This window comes from Ammospiza caudacuta, chromosome 12, assembly GCF_027887145.1.
Source record: "Ammospiza caudacuta isolate bAmmCau1 chromosome 12, bAmmCau1.pri, whole genome shotgun sequence".
In the NCBI taxonomy this organism is placed as follows: domain Eukaryota; kingdom Metazoa; phylum Chordata; class Aves; order Passeriformes; family Passerellidae; genus Ammospiza; species Ammospiza caudacuta.
In genome coordinates, this window is record NC_080604.1 from 10,287,382 (window position 1) to 10,313,404 (window position 26,023).

A 26,023-nucleotide genomic window follows, 5' to 3' on the forward strand; every position below is an offset into this window, starting at 1 on the left:
GGAGATTTAGAAAATGGCTTTTTACTATGAATAACCATGGCAAGGGGTCTTTTCTGTAACTGTCAGAGACATAAGAACAGAACAGTACAACAGTGCCCTTTACAAAAGCTGGTGCTTGGTGCTGACTCCACTGTTTGTAGGGCTCAGTTGCTATGAGGGAACTCAGGGACAGCATGAACTTCCTCCTAGGAGAATAGAGGATCTCTCTCAATGGAAAGTCTGAAGTAACTGGTTTTTCCTAGGTCTGGATCTAATTAATAGCAAGCCCAAGATTTTGGATCCTGGTTACCAGAATTTTATGGTCAAATGACAATTTGCCAAAATGGAATACAGCACAAATGCCTGAAGTTTTACTGCAAGTTACTGATTCACAGTTATAAAGAACAACAGTTTTAGGAGGAAAACAGCATGGAAAAATCACACTTTTTAGGAAAGCACTTCTTTTACTTGAATACAAGTGACATACTAAAAATACAGATATGTCTTTTCACCTGAATAAATAATGTAACTAACTAATTTAGCATCATAAAACACATTTTCCTAGAGCTGCTCAGCAGCAAAATAAGAGCCTTCAAACCACAGTCAGCAAGCCAAATTTTCCTTTGTGCTGGCTTATTAAAGGTAAACACATATTTCCATACCATATGAGCTCTTTAGTCTTCATATCAGCAAACTCCTTTCCTAGTCCTGCAGAACTCAAATAACTCCTTTGTGCAGGAAGCACACAGTGCCAGCAGAATTGTGAATTAATATTTCTCATTGGTTAAACACAGTTTCTAGTGCCAGAATTAATGGAAAAAACATGACACATACTGGGATTTAAACAGACTCATTGTGTTAACTAAATGTGGGATCTCTGTTCTGACTGGTACCATTTCCTAATTTTTGTTATGTAGATTAAAAAAAAAAACCTATTTCTTCTGTAGTGATCACTTACATCTTGTACAATCTGACACACTGAAATTTTACTCATTTTATGAATTAAGGTCAAATTAGATTTAAAAAATTCACAGTGAAGGATTTCAAATTCAGGAATTAACATAAAAATAGAGGAGTAAAAGGATGATGAGAATTAAACAAATCACTATTGTTAGGCTTCCTGACGCAGGCTCTCTATGAGGAAACTTTACCTACATTCTGCATCTGAGGTAACTTCTTTGGGTAGGCAGAAATAACCACCTATGACTTGTACTGGCATTAAAACAAACATTGTTTTAATGTAAATTAGAACCTTGTCCTGACTGTACACTGAGTTTATACATGATGGCCACTAGCTGCCCACATAAGGATGAATTCTTAATGTAGTTAGCAGTCCTGCTTTGACAACTAGACAGCAAAGATGATAAAACACCTAAAATAACCCCCAGCAATAAGATACAGCCATTTAGCAGATGTTTGAAGAAGTCTGAAGCATTACTGCCCCACCTGTTTAGCACTGTCACTATGCCAGAGATGATTTTATCTCAGTTTAGCTGCAAAGCCCAGCACAGCTGCTGCAGTTCTGAACCACCTCTCTGCACTGCAAATGCACACAGCAGTGTTCCATTGGCCTGGGCCTGGAGCTAATGAAAGGTTCCCACTGATTCAACCAAATGAAAAGAAGCTATTCAATATTCATGTTCAATATTAATACTTGCAAAGAAAAATTTTTAAATAGATTACCTGTATACAAATACAAACTAACACATTTTCTACCTCGAGAAACACATTATGCTATTTTCACCCAAAATGACACATCAGAGAAAAGCTGCGGAAAGCTCAAAATAATCCTTTCCTATGTCCTTGTGTGTACAGTGACTATACTTTTCACAGAATAAAATAATTTTCTATAATGTTCCAGTGAAATACTGAGCAAATTATGTAGGCCAACCTGAAGGAGAAACTATTACAGATTGTTAGACAGTTTCATTATCAGTGAAACACAGGAGAACATCTACCAGACCCAGCAGACACAAATTTTCTAGATTTTAAAAGTATGTCAATATTTTGACATTATTTTGCTTATGCCATTCTTAGAGCCATATTAAGACACGTTGTTGTATATTGACAACTGTGATGGAGTCCTTGATTTCTGTGAATATAGTGCAGATTTTCAACTTACTGTCATATTTAAAGGTGATGTTGAGCAGTCCATTGTTCTTAGTGATTGATGACAGCCCCTGCAGAGACAAAACAAAGATATGGAAAATCTGAATGTAGCATTTGCATGAAGACATGAAATCGTGGCTGAGGTAGTATGATCTGCCCAGCAGATGGGAATCATAGAACCTTATTTTTGGGAGAAAAATTATGTGATATTCTCAACTTCCACCATCTAGGTGAATTGTGTACGTACAAAAACCATACCTTTAATCAAGGTTTAATGACAAACCAAATTGGTTTAATGACAAACCAATTCCAGAGGAAACAGAATGCAAGAGAAGAGAACATCAGCTAAACAGCTGTTTTCCACTCACAGCCATGAAAAAGAGCATCAGAAGCTCCAAGAGAGTGACACTGCAGAAACCCATCATGCCACCTCAGACACCCTTTCCTTTTATCTAATACTGTTAGAGCAGATTCTGCAAACAGAGAACTGCTCTGCCAGGGAGAACCCCAGGCTGATGAGTCTGCTGCCTCTTCTGTACTTAGAGAAAAGAACTCTGGCCCTCACACATGCAACACCTTCCCCTTCAGAAAGCACTGGAATTGTTTTGAAACACACAATGTAGCGTCACCCTCACAAGACACCAAGCTGAGAACAGGAATACTGATTGTTATGATACAATATCAGTCCCTGAAAGGCAAAATACATCATATTTACCATTAGCTTTAAAAAAAAATACCACCCATTTACATAGAATTGTAGCTGGGTTCCCTGCTACGATGCAAACAGCAAAACTCATCAGTATAAAAGGTTTGTAGCAGGAATTAGCTGTTGTCAGGATCATGGCTGAGCACTCTCCACAGTCAGACCCAGAATGTGCAAAGGAAAACAAGGCAGGAGTTGTCAAGTTAAAAAAAAACCTAAAACACTTCCTAAAGGATGAAAGCAATTCAAACTTTGATAGCACTGTTACAAGTTAAATTTGTAATCTCACTTTCTTCTTAGGTAGCTTTAATTGTTTAAGTTTGATTTAGTTTGGCATTGAACCAGTTGTTATACAGAAAAGCTTCCTGAAACAGGAAGGAGTCTTCCTTTTCAGTTGTAACTTTTCTATTAATACCTGTTCTAGTCTGACTCACTTTCTGTTTCTCTAATCTTTATTAAATGTCATTTCACTTACAGCAAAACAAAGACATTATTCATTTAATTTAAAAAATCACCAAAAAGTAACTACTGACTTTTTACAAAGGAAGCTAAACCATCAAATCAATTGCTACTTGTCCTCCTTTTGTCCTAGAGCTGAAGCTGTGGGAGACATAAATTTACTAAACTCCAGAAAATTAGCATATGTGTTTTAATTCATTACATAGGATTTTTATACGCTCTATTAAAATAAAGAGACAACACTTCTCCTTTAATTGCATTTCTACTGGGATTAGACATAAAATATGTAACAGTGTAAGCATAAAGAAATATACCACAAGCATTGATAATTTAGATGTAAAGACAGACATAACAGAAGCCAGACTCTGCTGAACTTCTGCAGCACATAAGACTCACTAGTGGCACAAGTTTGCTCTCAAGTGTAGAAAAGGTACAAAAAGGCTGCAGTAACTAGTGAGAGAATTAGGGTCACCCCAAAGTATTGAAGTTAATAATTGTTATTTTAATTATAAATTAAAACATGTAAGCTGCTCAGATAATTTCATCATGCTCAAGTGCAGTATTCATCCCTCAAGGACTTACTCCTGGGAGTTTATTAATATATTCTTCCAGGAAGCATTGCCTTGGTTTTGAATTGCTATTTAGGTGGCTTATAGCTAGGAGAACTTGTTTAGAGCATCCTACTTCAAAACTATAAATACCAATGTTTGGCCTCAGGGTTCTGAATTCTTAGCTAATTGTCCCTGCCATGGGAGGGGGGCTGGAATTAGATAATCTTGAAGGCTCCTTCCAACCCAAACCATTCTGTGATTCTATCATTAATTAACCAAGAACATTTGTTGAATTTCCATTTGTTTAATTTAATTTATTCTGAACTTTACTAGAAAACAAGTCTTTGTGTCCTGGAGCTTTTCCTAAAATATCCCTGTGGTCTACATACTTCTATACATGCAGACTGAGAAGAAATACACAGGAAAGAAAACAGCCAAAACATCTTTTCTGAAGAACTCTAGACCACTGATCTTTGAACAGATAATCAAAGTTGAAATGCACACAAATTACAAATAACCTTATTTGTCAAAAAGCTGGGGGAGCAGAGGAGGCATTAGCCACATTAAATCTCATATTATGTGAGCTCAAAGCACAGAACTCCACAGAAAACCTGATAAGCTAAAATCCAAATCCTGTATCTATACTGGCCAAGCAAGACAGGAAGAATTTCCATCCCACATCTCAAATCACAGAGATCAACGCTGGATCTGTTCCTCAATCTGTAAAAACAGCCTGAATAATTAAGGTTAAGATCCCCAGATATCCCAAATCAGCACAGATCTAAATGAGATCAATCCACATCATCTGCTGAACAATGAATAGCTCATTTGGATGTTCAAGGCATGTACAGGCACTTCATTTTATTTAAACATCCATCTTTCAACATGAAAGAGCACAAGTATTAATAAAGACAAAGACTATTGTATGAAGTTAACCTCTATTCTTGTTTGTTTAGATTTTTCTAATACTCAACCCTCATTTATAGTAACAGCTCAGTAATGAAATGCACTCATGACAACTCTTTCACCCATTACTGGGCCAGAGAGGAACAAAGTTAGGATTACATATCCAGAAATAAAGCTAAAATGAAATTTGTAACCACAGGAACTAATTGTGCCTCCAAGAGAAGTTAAATTTAACTAATGTCTGCTGCCAGAGGCATAAATTAAACACAGTTGAATGAAATGAAAACTCTGCTTGATTTTATTGAACTTTTCCCTCTTCTTTTTAACCTAGAACATACAGTGTTTCCTATTTGAAATAAACAGCTATTTTTCATACCTGGCAATTCCTGCCAGAGATAGCACTGGTGATAGAAATGGATGGGTGATTTCAGAATAGTTCTATAACTAATCTTCATTTCAAACAACATTGAAATACACTCCAACATTCTTCTGTTGAGCAAACACTTTCATTCAAGAAAGCCAATTGCTGTGTGTGACTAGGCACTGTCAGGCAGCCACTTGAACATAAATACAGGGAAACAGAGAGGAGCTAGCACTAATTACAGCAATCTGGCAGAGGAGGTAGGAAATCACTACCCCTCAAGCACAGCCTTGTGCAGCAGACCAAAACAGTAATCATGATTCATCTTTCACGTGTTCTTCATCAACACACACATGGTCCTAATTTCACACTCCCATGAGGCAAACTGAAGGCACAATTGTTTTTGAACTTTAGCATCAAGATGAATAATCAATGTTTATCATGCTCATTGCCCAGTAAAACAAGGGCTTTATTTCTGACGTCTGCTCTTCTTGTTTCAAAGCTTTATTGATGCCTTCAAACAAGTAAAAATATTTTCTATTTCCAGAGTCATCAGTAAAACGATGAATTATCTGAATTATTTAGATGTCTGCATTTTGAATTGCTTTCAAGAGAATATAACACAATACACAATCCATGTTGATGTTTGTTGTGTGTACTCTGCAGAAAGAATTCTAAGCCCTGGTGGATGGGTTTGTACCGTTATTACTTACAAACTTGGTGTGACTGCAACCAGGAATTTTGTTCAGATTTACCTCTTTATCTATATCTATATATTCCTGCACTGCATGCAAAAATTATGGGAATAGCATTTTAAACACCTCTCAGTAACACTGTCGAAATAAGTTTTAATTTAAGTAAATTAAAGTGAATTAATGCAACAGACTTCTTGATGCCTATTTCATACCTAGACTCTTCTAAATAGTAAAAGAAGTTAAAACCAAACTAAGTTGGCATCTTTTGTGTTTGTTATTATGTAAGCAGCATCATTTTACAAGAAGCTCACAGATTTTGGCTGGTTCTTTGTTGGTGCCTATTTAGTGTTTCACTGCTTCATCCAGAGCCACTGCACACAAGTTCAGCTGCAGAGGAGTTGAACTTGTGTCTCCAGAGAACTTCAAATTCCACCTGAGACACCAAAGGCAAAGCACTGCTTTTACTTCATTGTAAATAATATATTGGCTGGGGAAGAAAACCATCACTTGTGAGCATGAAGGAACATCTTAGAATAACAGAAGCATTATTTAGGTTGGAAAGTACTTTTAGATCACCGAGTCCAACCACCAATGATGATTTTATGGTTGACTTCCTACATTTTGTAATTACACTTTGTCTGAACAACCCTCCTGCCATTTTGACTAGATATGGTTTTCTCAATGTCCTCCTATCAAGAAAAAAATATTGAATTGAGCAGCTGCTGGCTTAAATCCCACCAGGGGAGGGAGGAGTGGTCGTGGCAGGTATTCATGGATACTCATTTCATGGGGTCTTTGGGGATTTTGGAGGTGAAACATGCTGGCTGAAGGGCATGAGCCACAGCATATCCCATCTGAACAAAAGAAAACAGAAAGCCTACCACACCAAACCAGTAAAAATGCCTTTCCATTATGCCCTATCCCAGCCTGGTTTAGTTTCTATTTCCAAAAGGCCGTGGAAGGTATCTTACACTGCTGTCTGACAGAGCAGTGAGAAACCAGTGCAAGGAGAAACACTGCCAGAAGTATTTACAGCACAACTCTTCAGAAGCACACAGCTCTGTGCAGCTGTTCCCTGGAATGATGTGAACTGCTTTCTTTAAGGAACAGGCAGCAATTAGGGGCACAACAACAAGGGAAGTAAGTTCAGTCTGCACTGCTCACCACCAACCGTGAAAATCTTAAATCTCTGACTCAAACTCAGGAATTTAATGCAGCAAAGCAAGGCACAGAATGGGCAGCATCAGCTCTCAGTTCTCTCATGCAATTTGAAAGTTTGCCTAAAAAGTTTTCTATTGTTTGCACTGACACAGTTTATTTTTTCCAACATTCTTGTGCAAATAACGTTTGGTAAATTAAAAGCCTTCTCAAAACAACCAAAAAGCTTCCAGAAGTTAACAGAATAAATATTTTCAAATACAGCCCATTTCCCACAAACAATACTGAAATGTGCTGGTCTCATGATAGTTGGACAAAAGCCAAAAGTCTGTAGCCAAAGCAGTGTTCTCTTAACTGTGGGACATGACCCCTGGCAGGAGAATTCCCAGAAAAAAGGTGTTTGGGAAGGGGAAGGGGGAGGAAAAGCAATGCCAAGACAGGTGCAGGAGAGGTGATTATGACTGGGAAGGAAAGGAGCTGCAAATGGTGAAGCTGCTTTTAGAGACCCAAGACAAATTAGTTTGAGAAACACTGACTTGTGCTCTAAACAACAAACAGAATAACACATATCTGAAATAATGGAGAAGAAATTAATGAAACCTGCAGTGGGTGTTTACTGTTTAACACTGCACAGCACACTGTCAAATCAACAAGCTGACTATTCCACTTAGAGTGTGTTTCTTCTTCTGTCGGAAGTTATCCACAACCTCAGGAAGCCCACAGAGCTCCTCACACTTACTGGAATGGTTGCATGAGCACTGAATTTTAGTTTATGCTCAAGCACTTCTAAACTAACCCATCCATTAAACAAGTAAACAGTTTATTTTCATTCATTTTACTGTCTGTGCACTTACTGTGCACACAGAGCCACAGGCTGAGCGGCACAGTCTCTGTCTCATAAAGATGTTGAAAGACAGAAGACAAACAAGAAAATGTTTCAAGAAGTGACTGAAACACGATAGATCAATGGATACATGTTATTTATATTAACATATATATCATTTATATGGGTATGTTCATTCATTCCTTTTGCTTACCACATTAAGAAATTATGTAGCTTTCAGAGGACAGAACATCAGGGGGAAAAGAAAGCAAAGAAAAATACTTTAGAGTTACAAATTGTATCTTTCAAGATTTTAAGCACATAAAGGTTTTTGCTTCTCCTAAATGAGTAAGTACTTCCAAGTGAGACAGATCCAAAAAGAAATTCTTCGCCTTTAAAGCTGAGCAAATGCAATGGCACCTGGAAAACAACTAAAGGAGTTTATTTCCAAAATCATAAATTGTTCCCTAACTATTTTTTGCTGCCAAATTCCTACCTTTCAATCTGGAAACTCCTAGCACAAGATCTTCATTTGATTTCAGGTTCATCCAAAGGAACAGAAAATCTGTAAAAGTAACTAGCACTGACTTCATAGGCTCAGTTTTAAGCTTCAGCCAGAACACAATTCACAATTATGACTAATTCAGGGTGGGTTTTTCACTCTTCATTTCTCAATATAATGCCAAAGTGCACATACACACACACACACAAAAAAAATCACTTGGGTAACTGTCATCAAATGTGGATTAACTGCTTTACTCATAACTGCCTGACCTACAGAAAATTCTAATCTGAAATTTACTGCAATGTTGGACATTTTCATTGCAAACAGCCTCAGAGCAACCAGACTACAAATACTCTATTTACAGTACAGGGTGAGTTTATCCAATCTGTAACTTCTGAAAATGGCAAAAACAGCTGCTTTCAAGGAAATCTTTAAAGCAGAAGATCACATAAAGGCTGGAATGTGAAACATTTGACATAGCACATCTATTTTGTTTAGGTGTATTCAGACAATGTTTCCTCCCAGGTGCTTCTCCTGTACTAGTTGAAAGTCACTGAAATGCTTTGAGAGCTTGTTGTCAGAAAACATGAAATGCCTGTTCTGAGAAAGTTCACTTTAGTTCTTACTTACATGAATGAAACACACAGGCACAAGTACAGAAAATATTACATACTCACAAGAGACCATGACTGCGAAGAATATTAATGTACATTGGTTTTGTAGGACCAACATATAAATAGACCAAAGCCTTGGCTCAGGAGGAGGTGGTGGCTAGGTAATTTAGCAATAACTGCACTGATTAAAGGGCCACAGAACTCATAAAACTTTCAAAGTAGATAGAATTTGGGATTCTTCCATCTTAATGCCTCCCTTTGAAATAACACAATTATTTTGGACATAAACCCCTATTCTCAGGGATTTAGAAATACACAATTGTTTAGAAACACACACTCATCCATGAGATATTAAAACTAAATTCATAAGCAGTATGGTTCTAGACCAGGAATAACCAATGATTTACTGGCCAAACCCCCATATTCTAGCTTTAAAGAATCATTTACCATTCCACCAACAGTGTTTTTAATACTTCACATGAAGCTTGTTTTTACAGGAGATGAAGCAAAAAAAAACAACTTTCCTTCAAAATAACACAAGCATCTCCTCCCAAAGTTCCCATTCTTGTGAGCTACAGAACCTAAAAAGCCTTGGGCAATGAGAAGCCAGGACTTGAAATGTGGCAGTGGCACGTGGCAATGAAAAGGTGCCTTGGGCACAAGTTCACCATCAGGGGAGCACAGAGAAGTGCTACAGTTATTCCATACACAGCCATGCTCTACATTTTGCTCACCAGAAATGAGGGGCAGGTTGCTGCAGTCTCAGAACACACCAGAGCATGACTGCTCCAGATTTTTGTACTGTGGGTGAGCAAAAAAAACCAGACAGAAAAATGGAGGGGCCATTGTGTCAAACACAAGGCCTAAAAATACTTTTGGGTTAGAAGTGAATGTTCTTGTACACCAACTGCGCTAATAAAACCAGTTACCTTTCCCTACACATCCTAGGAAGAAATCAAGCACTCCTCCCTTTTTCTGTGCCCTCAGTTAATGGAGAAGCTGCAGGCAGACCCAAGGCTCAGCTGTGCTATAGACACAGGCTTTGGTTCTTCTGCTGCTCCACTTTTTTACTCCCACCTCCCAAAATCTCTGCCAAGATTCTTGCTGCTGAACTATGCACTTTTAGGAAATAATTCCTTCTCAAAGCCTCTGTCTAGTCCAGGTCCACAGAGAAGATGAAAATTGCTCCAAGCTTATGCAGTAATACATGGAACAGAGAGGATTGGAAGGTCCAGCGCTTGCTGGGTACTGATGTACGTGGCTGAACTTCAGAGACACAGGCAGATACATTTGGGGGCTGCAGATTTAAAGCTTTGCCTGCCAGGGAATTTTTACACCCCTGGTTCCCCTCTATGGAGTACAGCCATCATGTCTGCAGCCAAAAAACTCCATTTGGAATTGTCAGAAACACACACAAAGCTGCACAAACACTTCTTGCTCACCTGAAGGGTACTTGGAAGAAATAGTAGTAAAATATTCCAACTATACCAGGCTGTCTCTGCAGGCAAACTGGAGCTCTCCCACTTACAGACAAGCAGGAAAAGCTCCACCAAATAATCAACACCAGGAATTTGAACACAACAAAATAAAATCATCCAAAACAGTTTTCTGAAGAAACATTCATGAGAACGTTTCTGAGAACTGCCAACCTTGAATAAAGTTCACCTCGTGATTCACCCACGCCTTCACACTGAAGAGTTTCTGCCATCAGGACTCTTGAGGCTTTTCACAATGAAAAAAAGATGAAGAGAGGACAAAATACATTCAAATTTTCCTGTGTGCTTGTCTATCTTCAGTACTTGAATTAGAAATGCATTAAGTATTGCTGAGTTTTACTGTTGGAAAAAAAATCAGGGCAATGTGTGTGTTTTAAATATATCTGTACTGGCAAAGTCTTTAGGCAGTCTGTGCTATCGAGTCCCATGCAGTGTTTAACTACTATAAAAGGGAATTTAGATACAAGATTTGAAAGAGAGCTGTAAGGTTTGAAATGGTACTGAAACTGCAGTCTGCCTGCATTCGGTTTGCACTACTGACAATCACACCCTATGGATAACCCACTTTAAAATCCACTTGATCAAGCTGAACACTTCCAGAGATCCATTTTTCCCTGAGTATTTCATGTTAAGTGCTTTTGGAAACTGGCCAAAGCAAAGGTTACACATCCTATCTGTGTGGTACATGCAGTTCATAACTGCCTTTTCATACTAATTAATTCAGTACTTGACATGAAATGTGATATCTGCTAAAGCACCGACACAACCTGCACCACAACCTGCTTGGGCTTTCAATTACTTCATTGGTGCCATTTGCTTAATTACTATTTAACCACTTGCAAGATTTCCATTCTAAATCTTTGTCTAGAACCTTGGAACACTTTTTGTTCTTTCATTATTTGTTAAATTTGAATTATCTGACTAAAAAACCAAACCAAACCAACAAAAACCAAAACCAAACTCACAAACCCATGGCAAAGAATATCTATATCTTGAGAACATTTAATTTTTCAGTCAAATCAAATTTTTTAAAATTAAAAATTTCAAAACTCACTAATAAATAATAATAGGAAATCATACTGTGGGGAAAATTACACAAACATTAAAATCAAATGTCTGAGGTACAAAAGCAGGTTTGCTTATATACCTCATATGGATCTGCTCTGTCATGGCCTACTCTGACAAGATGCAGGAAAGATACCAAGTCAATTTAGCCTCAGGAAAAATCCCCCTGCTGTGCTGCACTAAAGAAATACCTCTGCTTTCCACACAAGCAGCACCAATAAGATCCAGACTCATTCCACACTGTCCTTACAAGTCAGGGGAGCCTGCAAGGAGGAGATCCTAAATTGTCATTTCATCCATCTCACTAAAATTATAAAAAAATATATAGAATATATATATATATATATGTATATATTTTATACAGAAATAAAAAAACATCCTTTTACAATCTTACATCAAGCAATGAGCTGCTGAAGTAAGCACAGCCCACAAGAGGCAGGTTTCAGTTCATGTCCTTCCATGAGACCCACAGTAACTAACAGGTTCCACAATGAATCCTTAGATTGTACTTTTTTATCTTCAAAAGGTACAAGCGCTTTGTTTTTACATACAGATTTAAATAATTATTTTTTAACCTACACCTCAGATGATAAAACTGTTCCAAACTGCCCAAATTAAGTAATAAATCTTCACCCTATTAAGGCTTGTTTCCTATTTTGTGTTCCTGCAAAGTTGAAAAAAAATTCTACACACCTGAATAACTTACTTGATGTAGGGTCGAGTATTTCAGGATGTTAATACATTATAAAGATAAAAATTTTCTTTTTTTTTTCTGTTTTTTTTTTTGTTCATGTTCCCTGGACATTTAAAATGTAGTTAATTGCAATACTTTAAATACTTCAAAACATAGGGCTGTTAAACACATGAAAAACACACCAAAATTTCTGCTGCTTGAAGTTTCCATTAATAAAGTTTCAGTCCATGGATCTCACACTTTAAATTACATTTGAAGAGGAGACAACCTGAAGAAATGCACTGAGCTGGAGGAACCCAACCAACACATAGGAATTCACACTCTTAAACCCCAACCAATTACAAACACAAAGCTCTGAGACTTTGAAGCAGTTTGGCCACTGCACAGCAACTCATCAAATTGCTGCTTACTTGGCACACAGAGGTACCCAAATACACATTTCTGCTATTCCTTGAAAAGGTTAAGGGATCAAGACTGAAAGAAAGAAAATATGTGATATTAATAAGCAGTATCTGCTCATAAAATACTATCAAGCAAAAAAACATATTTGAAAAAGCTTATACTCTTCTGAAATATTTCTATTACATGGATATTCACAGTGATTTTCCTGAAATCAGACACTTTCACCCTATACCATAGACTGAAGTGATCTGAAATGGAAATATTTCCTGTCCACTCACTGCCAGTTTCTGTTCCCAGAGTGATATAACAGATGACATCCAGTACAATATATTCTTTTATTAACCATAAATTTGAGCCTGCTTTAGGGATTTGAAGTGTTCAGTTTCATGCTGAAAAAATGTAACGTTATCCGCAGACCATCAGCATGTGTAACAAAACAGAGCCACAGGTTATGTGACTTTGATCAAATTATGACAGAATTTCATCTGAATTTAAAAATGCTTGGAAAGCCATTTATACTAATTGTTTAACCTTTTATTTTTAAAGATCCATGCACACCATCTGATTTTTTCTGCAGGAAGTAGTCACTTCTAAGAAATGAAGTCTCCTTACAGAATGACAATGAACAAGTTGTCTTCTGGCATTCATCTTATTTAAGAAGCCAGAATGCAATGGAAGTTTTAAGACAGCATTTAAATACACAGATTAAAAAGTGAAATTGAACCTGTGTTTCTCACAAGCTTTCACTTGACTCCTTTCTATCAGCATTAAACTGAACATACATGCAGCTAATCCTAAAACACTGAACAGGAAGATACAAAATACAATCACATTATTGTAGTAAATTCAGGAGTAGATCCAAAGATCATCAAGCTTCACTTCCAGTAGAAATTATAGCTTTTAACAGGAATACTTGGATATAATTGTAATATTTGGATATGATTGTAAGATATATACATGGAAACAAATACTTGTTTTGTTGCAGTAAAACCACAGTAGGAGGAGAGGGAGGAATCACACCTAGAAATCCAAGTCAGGTTGCCACAGACAAGCACACAGATAAACTACTGGAGCTTCAATGGCTGAATGATATTTAATAAACAATAAATAAAAGATGTAAACCAAATGCAATGTGGTTACACTGAGCCATCATCATCCACAGTTACCAGCATTGTTAGACAATATTGGATGTTATTCTAGCACTTATTTGGGGCTTTGATTCCTACATTTACTGCCAGAAGGTAATAAAAAGAAACTTCTGTCGTTGCAGCTCATTCTTTAGTGAGCTCAATGTCCCATTTTCCAACCTCTGCATGACATTTCACGGCCAGTGGTCCTTAATGAAAAAGAACCCCAAAAGTGAATGGCATGATTACTGAATTACTCTTACAAATGCAACTATAAGGAGAAACCTAAGCTAGCCCAACTTGCATTATTCCTAGCTAATGAATAAAAGATAAAGGTTTTGTTTCCTTTGATGTTCTGAAGAAGCATGGAAAAATAACTTTTCACCTGTTAAGGGTCTGGCTGAGTTAGGTGTTTGTTTTTTCTTTTTATTTCTTATTTTAACTCTTTTTGTACTTAACCTATTCCTCTTGTCAGAAGGTAAACTAAGCTAATTATTAAACAGCACCAACATAATTTGTTCAAAACAGAGAATTAAACAATAAAGTTGTAACTATGCAGTTGATCATTTTACTGGTTCTTTGAAAAGTATCTTACCTCAACTTTTTGTAGTAAACAACAGAAAAAGCAAAACCCTAGATATTCTTTCATAACTTCACATAATTTGTGAATCAGTGCCGGAAGACCTCAGCTAAAATTTTGACAGAGGAAAAAAAATGAAAGCTCCTTATAATGGGGAATAATCCTCACCTGCACTCCCTACACAAATTTGCTCATAGACACTGCATTAATAAGGGATGCTGTCTTTAGACCAAGGTAAGAAAAAGAGAGTTAGTGAGACCCTCTGGGTTGTTCTGTAATTTTCGTGGTGAGCTGACCAAATTCCATTCACAAACTGTGTGCTGGCTGGTGAAGTGCCCCCCTTGGGTAACAAATGAATACCCTGCTCTTCATTTCCTGGCAGGAAGGGCTGGATAGCCTTACCCTGAGCTCTGTATTCCACCACAGAGCTGGCTGCACTTCAACAGATGCTGAAGTGATTTCTGAAACATTATCATCTTCTTGCTTGTGAAAAACTCACTGTTAAAAACACTCCTATGAAAAATGTTGAATAATTTATATGCTCATTATACTAACCTCAAACTCTTTTGATGAGATACCTTTAAAAGAGTATCTAAATTAACACAGCTTAAGGGTGGGAATGTTAAAAATATCTGAATAGCTACATGGAACACTGGGCCTAATCACAAAAATAGCCTGGGGATTTCCTGGCTCCCCTGTCCAGTGCCTCTGCCTCCATGCTGTAGTTCACCAATTCTGAACATATACTTAACATAAATGCATGGGGACCTCATTTTATCCATGTCATTGGAATTACTCCAGTTGTGAAAAGGGGAAAAAACAAACAAAACAAAAAAGTAGGGATACATTCAATTCAAGCTGCTTTAAAAATGTGATTTACATTGCAGCTCACAAATAGGTGCATTAAAGCAGGTGGGGAGGGAAAGGCAAACACCAACACCAAAGTGGGAGGAAACAGATGGGAGTGAGAATTTCACAAAGCAGCTTCACTGCTGAGTCAATATAAAAACATATCTACACCCCTGAGCCACAAAAGAGACAAACTCCATAGAAGTTTATAGGAGTTAGGGCACTCCATTCTTTTTCAGAATCCCACTCCAAGCTTTTCAGGGTCTGCTCACACTTATATGGTGAAGCTTACATCACCCATTTACACCCTGTATCTCTCAAACTTCAAGGCCAAGCCCAGCACAAGATTGAAGACTTTGCCAAAAAGGTTTGTGATTCTTTCCCACATGGTATTTAAAGCTCATCCAGACAGAGCACCCTTTATGCTCAGCAAAAATTGCACAATTTGCCAGCTTCAACTTCCATCCTCGTTTTGTTACCACTGCCTACAACTGGGGGCAAGCCTAGACAGGAAGGTAAAACTGATTCCCATAAAGCTGGAGGAAGAGGAAGCAGTGCAGGCAGGCTTTACAAGGGCTGAGAGACAAGATACAGACTGGCACCTTAACAGCTCAGACAGAGGAAAAGAATGGAATTCTTCACTGGCAGGGCAGCTGTAACCAAAGTTACTCTGGTACCTTTGATTCTTCTTGGCTGGGCAGCTGTAACCAAAGTTACTCTGGTACATTGGAGGGGGGAAAAAAATCACAGAATCATTAAGGTTGGAATCAAGGAAGTTTTTCCTGTGGGATAAACAAATTTCCAACTTCACAGCGCACTCCCCACTTCACAAGAACACTCTACTGGTGCTCCAGGATACACCAATGAGACTGAAGACAGCAATTATGAACAAAGCCTAAGCAGCAGCTACTGCCCAGCTGTGGGCCAGCTGTGCCCCCTGTCCTGCTGTTCAGCTCCCTGGCTGCACTTTAGGGTGGCCCCTGCTGAGGACAGCACCCAAACCCTCCCCAGGTGGATGCCCTGGGGAAGTGATGAGCACTGTGAGCTTGTGACCCCTGTCACCAGGCAGGGGCACCCCCAGGGCCACCTGAGGAGAGGCTGGCACCACCCAGCTCCTGCAAGGAGCCAGCCCCAGCAGCTCAGCCAACCCCACAGCATCAAGCCACTTCAAGTATGGAGGAAAACCCCACCAAAACAAAAGCCAAAGTGCTGCCACTGATTTTAATAGGTAGGGTTTAGCTCTTTAAACAAAACAGCCAAATAAAACCAGAAAGAAATCCCATGTTTGAAAGGAAAACAGACTGAAACAGACTGGGGTGTTGTTCCTACAAGCAGATGACAGAGGCCTGCTTGGAGTTTGCTTAAATCACTGTCTAACACAAAAACATCGTGTGACTGTTGTTTCTAAAGTTGTGGTTTTTTGATGCTTTCTGATTCCAGACAGTCACACCTGGAATTACATATGTTTAACTGAGCTGCTGATAACTTATAATTTTAACAATTTAGAAGATTAACTGTTTGATCCAAACATTCTCATATTATGCTTTCTATGAGCTACACTAGGTTCACACATAATTTTAACCTGCATTATTTGGAATGAAAAATTCTCTTTTAGCCTGCATGCAAAATTAAGGTTTCAAAAAGGGGACTTTCACAAATCAGATTATTCTTCAGTATTTTACATACAAATAGCTGAAACTTCAGTATAGATACACAGACACAGAACAAATCTTCTTTCATAAATACCAGAATCCAACCCAGCAGCCTCCTCATCTTGGAATTCCATAACTTTTAAAGGAAAATATTAGGAAACATATGGAAATATTATTCTATAATTACAAAACTCAGAAAGATAAATTTTATAAAGATAGAGTGAACTTTAAGCATCAAAATTAGTTTGGGATTTAGTTTGGAGAACTAAAATCCTCCATTTGAAAATACAAAGCAAAGTTAATTAGAAAACACAGTTTGAGCAAAAGGGGCTCTTGCAAAGAGTTCTTAGAAAGGATCACCTTGAATGTGTTTGATGCTGAGGCAACGCCATAACTTCTCTTCACACAAAAGCAGTCATCTACAGAGCACAACCAGATGTTAAGTTTTCTTTTCTTAGTTTCTGTAAACCTCTGTGACCTCTCTCAAATTAAAAAAGGGAATAGCATTTTTAAAGCCACAGGAGCTATAATTAGTGAAGCATTCTAAGGATTTTCATTAATTCATAGCCAGCCAACCAGGAATTTTCCCACAGCCGTATACAAAAAAAAGTCAGGGAAGTCATTGATTGCTTGGTTGGATTTGAATGTAGTCAGAAGTAAGATCAGAAATACCTAGTCACTCCCACTGATATAAGAGTGAAGAACATAGGCAAGGTCAGAAATTAAAATCCAAGTCTGCCCACCAACCATGAGGAAAATCCAGCAGGGCCATATAGCAGGGGGTATAGCAATGGGTATTACACACAATTTTGTGAAATAAAGGATCATATGGCTAGATCATTCCAAATCAATCATTTGGAAACTCAAAGCCCTGAATGTGCAGCTCCAAGCAGATCTGCAGGCCTGTCATTGCCTTCAGGCAGCAGCCCCAGAGCTGATTGATGCTGTCCAGTTGTTGTAATGTTCACAGCAGCTCACGGCCCTCACACACACTGATGGAGCCCTTTGAACTCCACACGCTCCTGAACAGCCCCTCATTGTTCCGTGAGCCCGGGAACAGCACCCGGGGAGCGCCAGCCTTCGGTGGGATGCTCTGAACACGGAGGGTGCGGGGAACATAAGGGCAGGATCCAGCAGCGGAGCCGGCTGGGCCCCGCAGCTCCGCCAGGGGCGCGGGCAGGGGCAGCAGGAGGGACAGACCCCGGGCAGCAGGGAGGGACAGACCCCGGGCAGGAGGGACGGACAGACCCCGGGCAGGAGGGACGGACAGACCCCGGGGCAGGGGCAGCAGGAGGGACAGACCCCGGGCAGGGGCAGCAGGAGGGACAGACCCCGGGCAGCAGGGAGGGACAGACCCCGGGCAGGGGCAGCAGGAGGGACAGACCCCGGGCAGCAGGGAGGGACAGACCCCGGGCAGCAGGGAGGGACAGACCCGGGCAGCAGGGAGGGACAGACCCCGGGCAGGGGCAGCAGGAGGGACAGACCCCGGGCAGGAGGGACGGACAGACCCCGGGCAGCAGGGACGGACAGACCCCGGGCAGGAGGGACGGACAGACCCCGGGCAGGAGGGACGGACAGACGCCCGGGCCGCTGGGTCTCCCATCCCGCGCTGCCACCATTCTCCGCCTCAGACAGCGCCCCGCAGGCACCGCCGAGCACTCGCACAGCACCCCGAGGAACAGATCTGACCCACACCGGTCACGGACACACAGTTCTGGTTCTCCTCCATCAACCAGAACACACATGCCAGAGTTTGTGCTTTCAGGTACGATACCTGATGCAGTATGGAGTCCCCTAGCACAAAGCTACCTCTCACATTTATTGGGGCTCATTGGAGTATGATTGATGTACCCCAAAAGCAGATTTACTGTCTTGCTTGAATAACAGCCCAAAGGGAAACAATAAAAATAGAATGTCTGGAACAATTCTTCAAAGCCAATAGTGACATAATATTGTAATAGCCTTCAAGTGAGAGAATTTCAGAGAATACAGTATCTCCTGGAACATGCGCTGATGCCTGATAAAACTCTAATCCAAGCTTTAATTATTTTTAATAATCAAATCAAACTTTGGGAGAACAAATCCCAACCTGCACATTTGACTTTCCTCACACTCCTGGAATCTACCATGCAGAGATGAGAGGTGACAGGAGAAAAATGTACATTTAAAATCCATAAATGGTGTCTGGGACATGACACTGAAAGAACAATTTACTAAGAAAAACAAGTTGAAGCATGTTAAAATAACATTTATACCCTGGTTTTGCTGGCAGAATTTTGGTTAACCAGTGATAATACCTGTGTTTCTGTTGTATGGATATTGCAATGAACCTATCCATCACTGGCATATGCCTGTATTCACTACTGTACTAAGTATATATCTGGTCAAAGTTTTTATGAGAAAATTCCATAGAAATATTGGGTGTCAGGATGTGCCACTCCTTTTGAGGAGAGCTGGGGAAGACAGTGAAACAATTATAAAATACTATAAGGCATGAGAAGATAAAATCCTTTTTCAAGTCTGCACTTAAATTTTGACCCTCAAATAAAGTCTCACATTACCATAACCTAAAACCCAAAGTACTTCGGATGTATTGACCTAACATTCTTTTAGGTTACTGTAACTTAAACTTCCATTCAATCCTTTTTTATAATTCATATAGAGATAAGGATATAAAAATAAGCATTCGTGTAACTCATACTACTTTTATGTGGTTTTTCCTAGGTTTGGTGTATTAATGCATAATATTCATTTTTAAATATAAAAACTGCTATAGGAACATCAGCACTAACCTTAACTTTTAGAAAAATGTATTTCAGATCCACTTCATTGTACTGATAGCAGTAAATATAAAATCAAAGCAATATACTCAAAAAAAAATTTGTTTTTAAAAACTAAAAATGGCATTCAAGTTTAACAGTTCTGCAGGAATACTTCACACTCCTCTTGTTTGCTTCTAAAAACACATGCTAAATTTATGGGTAGAATTCAGCCTTTGAGCATAATTAAGCAGGCAAGCTCACATCAAAGCTTTGTTTCATCATCTTTAGGCTGATCTGCTGGACAGCCGGTCCTCATTAAACACCCTTTAAATGTTGCAGTTTCAAGTAAGTAACATCCATGTTATATTAACATTACCAAGTAATTAACTAAAGAAAAGCTAACATCAGCTAATCAGGACAGCTTAACATCCTTTCACCCATGGACTATAAAGTATTAATCTGTTAAAGCAGAACTTGTTCTTAAATAAATGTCTCGAGATTTTCAATTAACAAGTCTGCTCCAGCAGTTTCCATACTTGTACTTCGGGAAAAGCAGATTTTGAGGGAAGTAAGGCAGGGAGTGGAGTTCAGCATCTAAAGTAAGGGACACATTCTGGAGAGGAAATCAATCAAATCTGTAACAGTCCCAAGTGACTCCAACTGCAGAAACCCTGTAAAGTCAACAGCTGATAAATTATCATCACATTCAGATTGCCCAGTTCCATGCAAACACATAAGGAAATACACAATTTTGTTGGAAATAGACAATTTCATTGTTAATACTGAGAGTTAGTTTCAATTACATAAACATGTGTTTCCATATTTTTTCCTCTAGGTCATGTATCTGGATGCTCATTCTGAAAACACAGCATTAAACTGTAGAGCCTCAGTTCATGAGGAAACAGTCATCTGTGACTTTAAACATGAACATATTTATGCTACTTTGTGCATTTTTTAAATCATTTCAATAGGCAGATTGTCATCAACACTTTTTGACACGAGACTAGGAACGGGGTCTCATTCTCTGCTACATTTTTCAATAAATGAAATTCAAAAGAAAACCCCAAAACAAACCCTGGAGGGACCCTGAAGCCAAACTCTAACCAAACAAAAGTGATACAGATGCCTACCTGCATGACTGACCATGCCTGCAAAGCCTTGCACTCAACATGCTGCATTGTATCTAATCACAGCACACAGGAAGCTTTAAGTGACACATCTCATCAATTCTGAAATGCTATCACATTGTTCTGGATGCCAGGCAGAGAAATCTATTGATTCTATAAATTCCCAAAAAATGGCACATAGGGAAGTGCTGGCATCTGCTCTGCAGAGCTTTAAAGCAGCTCTGGAACTGTCTTTAGATTAAAGAACACCCTGATGGCAAATATTAACACCTTCCACCATGCTCCATCTTAGGGTTGTCTTCTGCCTAATACCTTCTAAAATTTTTAAATACTCTGCAAGAGACAATCTGTTTTTTTAACTGTTGGGAAATAACATTAAATAGAAGGGAGAAATTTAAACTTCGGTAATTTCTTAACATTTTAGAGAGTGTTTTTCCTCCAAAATAAAGTTCCCAAAACATGTCCTCAGCTGGAAAACGTATTTCTGGATGACCTAGCTCTGTGCTAGGTAGATTCCTAACTGTGGAGAAGTGTAAGTCTGCTTTGGTATGCTTGAGGAGATAAATGCAGGGACACAGCAGCATGAGCCTAAAGAATAATGAGGCAGGCAGAGGTCCCAATAGCGGAACAGTAGGAAATCTTCAGTGTCTCTGCTCTGAAGTGAAAAGGAAATAGAAAGTTCCTTCCATAAAGGGCACAGAAGGGGACACAGGCAGTTTCAGGGAGAATGCACGGGAACAGAGCCCTCCAGTCTGAGCAGCTTTGCTTAGCAGAGCAAAGGAAGGTACAACTCTCTGCTAACGAGGAGGGGAGGCTTGGTAAAATGCTGGATTATTTATTCCTCCTCATCATACAGTCACATTAAATACAAGCTTTATACTGAACACGATTTAATGCCAGGAACTTCAGAGGAATTAAACATGAAAAAATTTACTCATGTGTGTATTCCCATTAGAATCTACAAAACAACTTGAGAGTGAAGTTGCTCGTGTGTTTAACACTGAATAAACGAATCTGAAATATATTCAAATCATCCTCAGATCACACATCTGTCTTCTCTGTGCACCTCGTGGCTTGTTTACAGCATGAGAAAAATTCAGGGTCTACTTTTCCAGAATAGCTCCCCATGTGGACACACAGATTCTAGATTAAAACAGGCCCTTCTCTGAACTACTTCTATTCTGGATAAAGGTATGCATATGAGGTCCCAAGATCATCCATATGGAAAACTACTTTGCAATACTATTCTACTTTAAGCAAATGTCTACCCTAATGTGAAATGATAATGTGGAATGCATCAAAATTTCTATTAAACATCAATGAAAGGAATCCTACACCAAGCAAAGTCAATCCAAATTCTACAGTCCTGAACCCACTGAAATCTGATAATTCTTAGCCACAGTAATGCTACTTGTCCTGGTATTAATTGCTTTCTTGCTACACACATGTAGAGTTTGCAAGACAAATGCCAGTGTATTACCAGAGAAGATGCATAATACAGACTATAAATAGATTTTGTGATGGAAATTGTAAAACAAACAAAAAGTCACATCTAGAATGTGATTTAGTTTTTAGTTTTGAAAACATTAGATATTAACAGTTTCAGGAGCTATGAATAAAACCAACAAATAGTTCCTCATCAAATTCTTTTAACCATAGTCCAGTAATATGCTCTCATTAAGTCAGTTTTTTACTGCTACAAAATATTGAGGATACTTAAAACTGTATTTTGCACAGTGAAAGAAACTTGTGCATTACTTGTGCATGTATGTATATTACCTCTGTGTATATGGAGAAAAATAGAACACAGATTCTCAAAAATAACACTCAAATGATGAAAAAAAGATTCACCATAGGGAACTGCAACTCACATTTACAATTTTAGCAGAGGAGAATACCCAATGTGCATGTATCTAAATGCACATACAAACCCGGCTAGCTACATTTTATTTCTGCTTGAACAACCATTAAAAGTTAAATTATATACTTTTAGATTATTTAAGCCCTTGAGAATTACCTCAATTCAAACACTTCATTTAATGCAAACTAGACGTTTTTACTTTCTCTATATAAAATGTTAAGATTTACTCATGCCCTTAACACACATTAATTAGACACTACTTATAAATAACCTGCAATAAGAATAACTATTTGAATAGGATACAATTACTTAGGGCTTGTGCCTTTTCAATCAGTCAGTGTCCCTGCAGTGTTTAGAGTGGCAGAGGGGAAGTGGCCTGTGGTTAAACAGAGGAAATACCAAGGAATTTTAATAGAGCAAATAGTCTCTTTACTTCCTACAGGGTACTACTTCAAAGGCAGCCCTGCTCCAGAGCAGACAATGTGTTAGAGGGGCCATCAGTCACTTAATAGCATGTCAAGTCTACTCAAAACTTACATGCAGCCCAAGATAAATACCACAGAACTGAGACAATGGGTACCATCCCGCAGTCATTACTCTAATAAACGCTGCCCTGCCGGCAGTACGGAGGCAATCATGTGCAAGGGTGGTATTGCAAAATCAGACCACAAAATTATAACTACACAATCAGACAAGGTAGCTAATAAATTGGCTAGGGAAGTCTGAACTTGAAGCTGAAAATACAATAGAACCAGAAACTAGTACAAATATTTTAAAAGCTAAAATGGTACATTAGTTGTGAGCAATAAAGACAAAGGGGGGTTACGCTAGTTGGAAAGAATATAAATTTTGCTGATTTAAAAGTCAGTCAAAATCATTGTATTAAAAGAATTACATTGTGATAGATTCCCGTTTGACACACACAATGATATCATGTAAGCAAAAAAATTAATCCAGAACAAACTGCATTTGCATATTTCTGTGCAATACATATTAATTCAAGTGTATTACGAGTCAAGTATTATGACTTGTAATAGTGATAATTTACTTAATAGAAGATGGAAAACTTGACACAAATATAGGTGTTATGAGCCTGCTGAGTACCCTGCCCATGTCTGGTGAAACACACAATAGACGGACCGAGCCAAAACATTTCATTGCTAATTCTGCTAAAAAGACCTAATAGGGGATTCTAAACCTGTAACTGCTCCATCCAACACAAAAGTTTAGATCTTAAGCTTTACCAGGGTTTGAAGTTTGTTTTTTCACACTCTCCTTTTACATATTTCCCGATGCTTTCGCGTTTCTAAACTATGCCCTACAAACTTCTGAACTCTGTGTTGCACCAACGTTCTCAAAGGAACTGATCTGAACCCAAGAAAATCCTTAGTGACAGTCTAACAAAAAGGAAAAGCAATGAAAGTCAGTTGCGTTCCCTCCAGCGTTCCCGGATCACCACGCTTCAACTAAACCTGTAACCAGCCATCAGGAGAAAGGACAGGAACGAACCAAAACACACAACTCAAAAGTTATTAGAAGTATATATAAAAAAAATGAAAAATAAAAAGAATATGAAGAGCAATCGAGAAAAAACACCAAAACACACCAGAAAGGGGAACAAAAGGCAAGGACCAGTAACAAAACGTTTATCACCTTCCTCCCCTCTTCCCCCTCCCGTAAATTTCCTACATCCTCTGTATAATGATCAGGCCCGGAGCTAAGACCCCAAGCCGGCCTCGAATCATTAAAATAACAAAGCCCCCGCGATCGCTTTTATCCAGGTCGGCTCGGGGAAGCAGGGAGCTGGTAAAGGACCTGTTGAGTGACTTCTTCACACTCGCCGGCTGCGAGCCGCCTCTGCCCTGGGCGAGAAACCCATAAATATCCCCGGCCGGGAAATGCCACCCTCCCTCCCGGCCGCAATTAACTTCCAGCTGCAGAGCCCCGGGGCAGCGTTACTTGTTGCAGAAGTGTCCCCAGGGCAGTGCTCCCTCCCTCCGCCCCGCACGCCCGGAGCGGCCGCAGAGCCCCGCAGAGCCCCGCGGAACCCGCGCAGCCCCCGCGCCTTGCGAGAGCCCCGTGCCCGCCGCGGCCGCTGCGCGGGGAGCGGCAGCTCCGCTCTGCCCCGCTCCGCTCCACTCACCCTCCCCGGGCACGCTTCGGCCGCCGGGCCCCTCCTGCCGCCGGCCGCTCCCGCAGCGAGCCGGGCAGCGCCGAGGCAGGCGGCGAGGGCCAGCAGGACGGAGCCGAGCTGCAGCCCCGGTGCCATGGTCCGCAGCGAGCCCGGCGGGCGGCGGTGCTGCCGCCGGGTGCGTGCCGGTCTGTCGGTCTGTCCGGCTCTCTGACTCCGCCGCTGTGTGTGTGTGCATGCGCGCCCGGCCCGGGGGCGGGGGGTTCGCCCGAGCCCCGGCCCCGCCGCCCCCGCCCCGCTCCAGCCCTTGCGAACGGCAACAATGGGAGGGAGCAGAACCCCTTCCGGCTGCTTTGCTTTGCTTTGCACCCTGCCCTTCCCGGGCAGCCCCCCCGCTCCCCGGACACCGGCGGGCTGCTGCCTTCCTGCCTTCAAACCAGTACCGGGCCGATCCCATCTTCGTTCCGTGCTGCGGTACCGCATTCCTCATCCACTCACTACATTGCAAGGAACAGAAGTACCAAGGAGATCAGTCATAGATCTTTGACATGATTTCATACATCACAGAATCTATTAGGTTGGAAAACACCTCTGAGATCATCAAGTGCCATGTCCAGTCTTTCCTTAAATACTTTCAAGGGACAGTGGACAGTGACTCTTCCATCTCCCTGGGCAGTCCATTCCGAAGTCCAATCACCCTTACTGTGAAGAAATTCCTCCCAATGTCCAACCTCACCCTCCCCTGGCACAGTTTAAGGCTGTGTCCTGTTACTGCCTGGGAGAAGAGACCCCACAGGCTACAACCGCCTTTCACGTAGCTGTAGAGGGCGATAAGGCCACCTCTAAGCCTCCTCCAGGCTAAACACCATCAGCTCCCAAAGCTACTATTTAATTACTCTTTAATTAAGAAAGACAAGCTGGAAGAATATACTATCATAAAATTTTCAATTGTTGAAAATGCAAAGAAGTTATAAGTGGCAATAAATATTTCAACTTTTTCAACTGGAGTTAATTCTGACATTACATTTTTTGATGAAAACACTTTTCTTTAAAATAACATAAATCACATTTCTGATAAATATCAAATGCAAGGTGGTCTAATATATCAGTAAATTACATCCATTTCCTCCCCTTTTTCTCAAAGTCATGTAAGAGACAGAGCAGCCCAAGGCTCCTCCAAGGCACAGGACAATTCAGCTTGGAAGAGAGCTCAGGGGTCACTAGGCCTAACCCACTGCTCAAGGTAGCCCTAACTTCAGTTTCAGATGAGACAGCCCAGGGCCTTGTCATACATCACTTTTACATGTCACTTAACTCCAGTTATTTTGAAAACCTTGATTTTAGTACATTCTGTTTGCTCTGTTTGATCTTGGACAAAAACATCCTAATGGAACAGACAAACCCATCAGTATTT

General features: G+C 39.9%; 1 protein-coding gene across 1 annotated transcript in view; it reads right to left on the reverse strand.

Moving 5' to 3' along the window:
* The window catches only part of IL17RD (interleukin 17 receptor D), a 43,071-nt gene extending 18,253 nt beyond the window's left edge, over window positions 1-24,818 (reverse strand). Inside the window, exons 1-2 of the mRNA XM_058812915.1 lie at window positions 24,622-24,818; window positions 2,102-2,159 (exon numbers count right to left, since the gene is read on the reverse strand). Coding sequence (XP_058668898.1) covers window positions 2,102-2,159; window positions 24,622-24,747 — 184 coding nt within the window. The 5' untranslated portion in view covers window positions 24,748-24,818. The remainder of the gene's footprint in view (window positions 1-2,101; window positions 2,160-24,621) is intronic.
* Between the last annotated feature and the right edge of the window lie 1,205 nt (window positions 24,819-26,023).